This window comes from Penaeus japonicus, unplaced genomic scaffold (assembly GCF_977035675.1).
Source record: "Penaeus japonicus unplaced genomic scaffold, GWHDUDI00000001_assembly GWHDUDI00000041, whole genome shotgun sequence".
Lineage (NCBI taxonomy): Eukaryota > Metazoa > Arthropoda > Malacostraca > Decapoda > Penaeidae > Penaeus > Penaeus japonicus.
The window spans coordinates 11,347,724-11,355,223 of NW_028234443.1; the positions used below are offsets into that span (position 1 = coordinate 11,347,724).

General features: G+C 42.2%; 1 protein-coding gene across 19 annotated transcripts in view; it reads left to right on the top strand.

The window, feature by feature from the left end:
- LOC122258287 (uncharacterized) overlaps nt 1–7,500 on the top strand; it is a 209,833-nt gene that overhangs the window by 113,408 nt on the left and 88,925 nt on the right. Inside the window, exon 1 of one of the 19 annotated variants that reach the window (XR_015190774.1) lies at nt 5,342–6,608. The exons of 13 other annotated variants lie outside the window; for them this stretch is intronic. Coding sequence is in view for 4 of the 6 variants with exons in the window: in XM_086534632.1 (XP_086390758.1) it covers nt 6,579–6,608 (30 nt within the window). In the remaining 2 variants the exon portion in view is untranslated. Of the gene's footprint in view, nt 1–5,341; nt 6,609–7,500 lie in introns of those variants that run through there. 5 more of the 19 variants (XM_086534632.1, XM_086534630.1, XM_086534633.1 and 2 more) reach the window with 5 other exon arrangements.

Below are 7,500 nucleotides of genomic sequence, written 5' to 3' on the forward strand. Positions count from 1 at the left end.
TCCCATCAGCAGACCATTGTTGAGATTCAAAAAGAAATGTAGGGTCAGCATATACAACAATTTTAATCATCCCTTGTAAACCACTCCCCCTTCCTCCCCCCTCCCCCCTGAACAAAGGAGAGAGAACGAGTGGAGAGAGAGAGGGAGAGGGAGAGAATGAGGGAGAGAATGAGGGAGAGAATGAGGGAGAGAATGAGAGAGAGAGAGAGAGAATGAGGGAGAGAGGGAGAGAGGGGAAGAGAGAGAGAGAGAGAGAGAGAGAGAGAGAGAGAGAGAGAGAGAGAGAGAGAGAGAGAGAGAGAGAGAGAGAAAGAAAGAGAGAGAGAGTTCACCAAAGTTCCTTTTATCCACTTACACCTCCTCTGTGGCCCCTCTTTACCTTCCACCTCCATATAAGTTTATCAGTAGCTCCCTGGGTACCCTTTTCCTTCCACTTCCACCTGAAACGTTCTCTGGTTCCACATAGATTTGTCTGTGACTCGTTCCTTCCTTCCACCTCCACTTAAGTTCCTTTCCTCGCACCGCGGTCTTTCTCTTGAAATGATTATATAAGTGAACACCTACCACTTCGCGGTCTCATAACCAAAGATATATATAAACATATATTCAGTAGAGGCCTTTTCCCCTCGTTCCTACACTTCCTGTATAGTTATCCTTTCAGATATTCTATGCCCTTGCCATGACCACAGCTCAGCAACCGTCCTTATTGTTACCTGCTTATGCTGATTTTATGGATGTTATTCCAGCTGCATCGACGAGGTTGGTAGGACTGATGTACATGGACCTTTGTAAATAACAGACCTGGCGCATAAGCATCACACACACACCCCAAAAATCTCCGTGTGATGGAAATAACCATCCTTGTGTAAATGTGATCGAGGATTATTCATGTGTGCCCACCCCCGATGAATTATCCAAGCCGTAGCTAGCAATAAGGGAACGGCATTACCCTATAATTATTTAAGGTTATGAATGAGAAGGGATTGTCGAAATATTAACGGAAATTCTAGTCTTGATTTGCCGTGTGTGGAGAATTTTGTGTGACCTGATTTAACCTGGCTTGACCTCATGCCCGGGGGTTTTCACGCTCGTTGTCTTTCTGTAATAAACGTTGACTCTATTGCTATTATTCTGAATCTTATTTTTTATGTGAAACGCGAAATAAAACGGGGAAAATATAGGTTAAATTGAATCCGACGAATAAAGAAATCATTCAACACTGAAACTGGAGAACTCAAACGCCGGTTCTGAATAAAAACGATTTGATATATTGTACCATTTTTATTTCGAATTTAATATATATTCAGTTTTAATCTCGAGGCGAAGATGGACTAGGCACTTTGGTGAAGATACTTGATCGATAATTGACAGGTTGGTGATGATATATCATTTGAAAATCAACAGGCTGGTGCTGATAATTTATCTGAAACATAACAATGATATTCAGATAGGATGCAATCTGGCAATCATCACGAACCTCTCAAGTGCATCTTCGTCTTGATCAAAATTGATATAATTGCAAGGAACCCAATCAGACCGTTCATGCAAAAGTAAGGACTGTTCGTTTATTGGTATTTTTTTATGTTTTCAATTTATGTTCCTGTGCCATTCCTTTTTCCCATTCTTTTATTTTCTATGCATCACTAATTTCAATAGATATATTTTATTTGTCTCATCCTTTGTATCTCCCCCCTCTCTCTCTCTCTTTCAATTTTCCTTAACCCTCCCTCTTCATACCCCTCTCTCCCTTCCGCCTTCCTCACCTTCTTCTTCCCTTCTTGTCCCTCTCCTTCTTCTACCCTTTCTTCACCTTTCCCTTCCTCCCTCCCTCCTTCCCTCACCACATTCTTTTCGTCTCCACACCCTCGTTCTCCCTCCCCCTTCCTCCTTCCCTTTCCCATCTCCACACCCTCCTTCCTTGCTCTTCCCTCAGCCTTTCCCTCCCTCCCTCTCCCTCTCTCTCTCCACCCCTTCCTCCTTCCGTCTCCATCCCCCATTCCTTCTCCCTCCCTTTCCCTCTCCATCCCCTTCTTTCTCCTTTCCTTTTTCTCTCCATCCCCATACCTCCTTCCTTCTCCTCCCCTTATCCTTTCCACCCCCTTCTCCCCCCCTTCCCTCTCCCTCTCCATCCCCCTTCTTCCTTCCGTCTCCATCCTCTATTCCTTCTCCCTCCCTCACCCTCTCCACCCCTACCTTCTCCCTCCCTCTCCGTCTCTTAGCCCTTCCTTCACCCTCCTTCACCTTTCCACCCCCTTCCTCCTCTCTCCCTCTCCACCCCCCTTCCTTCTCCTTCCCTCTCCCTCTCCTACCCTTTCCTTCTCCATCGCTCTCCCTCTCCACCCCCTTCCTCCCTCTCCCTCCTTCTCTCTCCCTCTCCACCTCGCTTCCTCCTCCCTCCCTCTCCCTCTCCACCCCCCTTCCTTCTCGCTCCTCACTCCCTCTCCACCCCCTTCCTCCTCTCTCCCCCTACACCCCCCTTCCTCCTCCCTCCCTCTCCATCTCCCTCCTTCTCCCTAACCAGACACCGAATTCCCCAATCATAGTAACGCACCTGAATGCCATGACTGACTGACTGACTGACATGGGGGCGCAGGTGACCAGGAAGCGGTGCCGGGGAACCGTGTTTGGTGATGTAAGCGATGTAAACATAGGTAAAGGACACGCACGCTCACTCGGGAGTTTTCACACGTCGCTCATCCAGCCTTGCATCTCAGTGATGTTGCAGTGCATGTTTTTTTTCTGCATGGTGGGGTTTGTTGGGAGTGAGGGGAGGGGGGGTTCTTTTTGGTTGTTTGTTGTTTAAATGGGGTGTTTTTTTTTATTTTAGTTTGGTTGGTTGGGAGATTTTTTTCTTCTTCTTCTGAAAGTCTCTTTTTTCTTTTTCGTTATTATCGTCATCGTCCTCATCATTATCAGTATTATGATTGTGATCCTTGTCATATACATTGGCATCGTTATCATTATTGACATCATGATCGTTATAACCATTATAATTATCGTCATCTCAATCTAAAACATCATCATAAAAGTCATCATGATTATTACTATCATCATTGCAACGTTATCATTATAATTATATCCCTTAATTAATTACCATCACGCTAACAAAAATAATTATGATAGTTACAATAATACTAATTACATTTATAAGAAGAATAACAATCACAACAGAAATAGGAATAATGATGATAATATTAATCATTGTTATCATTAATATAATTAATATACGAGAGGTAATGGTAGAATTAGCAGTACTACTAGTAATACTCCTAATGATAGTAATAACAGTGATGCAAATAATAATGATACTAATAATGTCAAACTGTAACAACTATAATAACGAATTATAACCATGGCGCTAACAGAAACAATAATTTAGGCCTATTATCATCGGCGACCCTAAGGCTTGAACTGGGAGCCCTTGTTAAGGTCACATAAGGTCACATGAAATGGGTATCTGACAAAATCTAAGGTCAATATCAAGGCCTTGACCGCTTTGACCTATGATTCTATCACTTAAGTTAACCTTTATTTTTATAATTAATACTAAAACATTTCCTTCGATTTTATTGAAAAAAGTACTCATTAAAAAGAACAACAACCTTAAGGGTCATTACGTAATAAGGGACATTGAAAACCACTGTGTGTTATGATGCTTAGTATTAACGCTATTAGTAGTAGTAATAATTATGGTAATAAGGATAATGATGAGAGCAATGATAATGATATTGATGATTGTTTATTATTATTGTTGTTGTTATTATTATTATCATTGGTAGTAGTAGTATTAACATAATTATTATTATGGTAATGATAATAATGATGATTACCATCATTATAATGATTGTTATTATAATCATGATTAGGCTGATAATGTCAATAAATATAATGATGTTAACAGCAACGACAAAAAAAAATAATGATACTATTATTATCATCACTATCGTAATTATTTTATCAAAGTTATAAGTTATCACTAGTTTTTAGGCTCATTATGATAATGACAATGATAATGAGTATTTGTATAATGACAACGACAATATAGTGATAATTATAATAATTAAGATAAAACAGCAGTAATATTGTTAATAATAATTACAGTAATAGTAACAAGATTATAATAATAATGATAACAATAATGATAATGATTACAATTATAATAACAATAATGATGATAATAACAGTAATAATAATAATAATAATAATAATAATGACAATAGTAATATTGATGATGATAATCATAATTATGATGTCGACAACGGCAGTGATAATAATGATAATAAAAATGATAACACAAACAACAATGATAATTGTATTACAGTTCTAATTCTAATAATGACAGTAATGGATTCATAGTTATAACAATCCCAATGGCAGTAATTTTTACTGTTATCAGCATTGACACTATCGTCCCAGTTATTATTGTCGTTATTATCACAATAGAAATTCTAAAAAAAATGAAGTGAAAGTGATACCGACAACAAATTATCGCTATGTACCAATACGAGGTAATATACCGGAAGTCCTAATGACAACGCCAATGACATCCTTTAGGCCTATGCACCCCTGTGACAACATCAACAATTATGTTAAGCATGATGTCAACAATAGGAGAACTTGCAACACTGACAACAAATGCATGACAGTACATAATCAATGTTACAATATTAAATGCAAAACTATTCACTGTCCTTTTCCCAACGAATAACCTTGATTTTAGACACCGAATCAGGATGCATCATGAATGGATATGAGAACTATGAATAAACAGAAATAGAGATGGCTAGATACCCAAGAGAATAATAATAAAGATAAGGGGGAAAATGAGACGAGAAAGATACTAGACATGAGGCGAGGCACATGCGCGTTCACGGACAAGCAGCCAAGCACGCTCTCTCACTATGATTGATTGTAAACAGAATGCAGGTCGCTCTATGATATTTGCATATTTCATTACAAAGTTCCTGACTACGAGATCGCCCTTGGTGGTGAAACGGACGCAAGGAAACTTAGAGAAAGGACGGATGCAAGAGACATCACGGTGAAAACGTGGATCTGTTTGTTGTTGCATTTGTACCTTTAAGCAGCGAGGGATTTCCTATCTACACGGGAAACAAGGAAATTCTGGATAACAACATCCCTTATCTTCCTCACTTCCTAACAAACGTAAGATATGAAGGTTGGGAGGCCGGAGGGGGGATTGGACGGGAGGAGGGGGAGGTAGGGGTGGGTACACGTGACGTTGCCGATTAGCGCTTATTAATCTCATTGCAATGGTGGGACGAAATAACGCGAGTCTGTTTCGTGGGAGAGCGAGATCAACACGCTGTTCTTTTACTCTGCTACGTGTTACAGGCTCTCCGTGAGGTTGCCGGAGCCGAGCAGAAAGTGAACAAACGTGGAAGTGAGTCGTACGTTTGGCTCCTCGGTGAACAGCAGGCCACCACATCCTCCAAGTCTTACCCAATCATAAGTCAGTACACTTTGAGAGAGCGTGGAGGGAGCACACGTTTCTTGTCGCTCAGTGACCGATTTTTCCCACACTCTCCCCACTCCCTTCGGTTATTTCGTCCGATCTGGGGAGTTTCGTGTTCGAGGTGCTTTTCTCATCCCGGTCTCGTCGCCTCCAAGTGGCGTGTCACCCGCGGCGGCGCCCGGCACCCCACGGGCCACATAAACAACACACACACACGTCCACTGGGAATCGGGTGCGTAAAGTGGCCAGGCTCTGGAGTGGCTCCGATCGCAAAGTTACCCACGGAGGTCAGTCGTGTTTTTGCGGCCTCTGGAACTTCGCCGAGTTACCCACGGAGGTCGTTCGTACTTTTCTCTTTTTTTTTGGAGGAGGGGGGGCGGCCCTCCGAGAGGTCGTGCGTGAAGTTAGTTACCCACGCGGGTCGGGTCGTTCGTGTTTTTTTGTTTTTTTTTTGAGGAGGTCTCTGGAAGTACGTGGAGTTACGAACGTGTGGTGGTTATACCTTTTTCATTTTTTTGGGGTGAGTGTCTGGCCTCGGAAGCTTGTGCAAATTACTGTTCCGAGGTTAACCCAAGCACAATAAGGTGTCTCTCTGGAGGAGCGTTCTTGAGTGCACGCTGACAGAAAGCAGTATTGTTTACGTGTGTGTTCGCGTGGATTGACCCGATGATTGCAACAATGACAATCAATGAGGAAGAAATGAGAACACGAAAATAAAAAGATATTTGGCTTGAACAACCAATTAATCAAATGTAATCGCGTCTTATATAGAAATATATATACATACAAAAAGTAAACACCTATATTCCCTACCGCTCTTCAAAATACATGGGGCAGAGACACCCAGCATCTTCGAAACGGAAAGAAGAAGAAAAACAAAAACAAAAACGTAAACACAACACCACCATAGCATAAAAAACGAGATATTCCTCCTCCCCCCCCCTATCCTCCTCCACCCGGTGATGAAACTTATAGGAACACCGCCTCAATCAGTGAATGAGTGCAAGTGAGGTGTTGTGCTTGTCTGCTTGCACCTCCGAATGCGTGAGACCGTGCGTGCGCTCACACTTGTTGCGATAACTACCCTCAATTGACCTGCCCGATGATTGTCAACTCGGACAGCAGTGAACAGGTGAGACTATTCCTCGTGTGTGACTAATGGTTATGGTCAGTGCAAATGATTAATTACCCCGTTTGTTATTGCTATCGAATTATCTACCTAACTATCTATTTGTCTATATATCTACTATCTACACATCTATCTATTCTTCCAACCATCTATTTATCCATTCAACCATCCATCAACCTATCCATCCATCTATCTGTCTATCTATCTATCTATCCATCGATCTATATATCTATCCATATATATATTCATCCATCCAACTATTAATCCATCCACCCACCCATCCACCCACCCATCCATTTATCTATCTATATATCTATCCATCCATACATCCATCTCTATATCTATCCATCCATCCACCCACTTGCCCACCCACTCATTTATCCACCCTCCTACCTACCTACCCACCCAAACCCCACCCACCTACCTACCTACCCACCCAAACCCCACCCACACATTTATCCACCCACCTACCTACCCACCCAAAACTCACCCACCCACCCACCTCGACTAAAAAAAAAACACCTACCCACCAACCAACCAAACCAACCAACCAAACCAACCAACCAAACCAACCAACCAACCAACCAACCAACCAACCAACCAACCAACCAACCAACCTACACCCACCTACCCACCTACCTGCCTCCAGCTTACACCCACCTCATTCCCATCCCCCCTCCCTCCCCCACATTTTTGCATTTGCACCTCCTGCGATTGTCTAAAATTACACTGGACGCGGACTATCGCAGAGTTAACATTACATTCGTTTTTTTTACAGGCCAAGGCACAGGTTGGGGTAGGTCAGGGCATTGTTTTGGACTCCGTGTGATTGGCCAGGGTTCAAAAATGGTGCCTGAGCCAGCTCGTGTGTTTTCCTTGGTCCAGGATTGGGTTA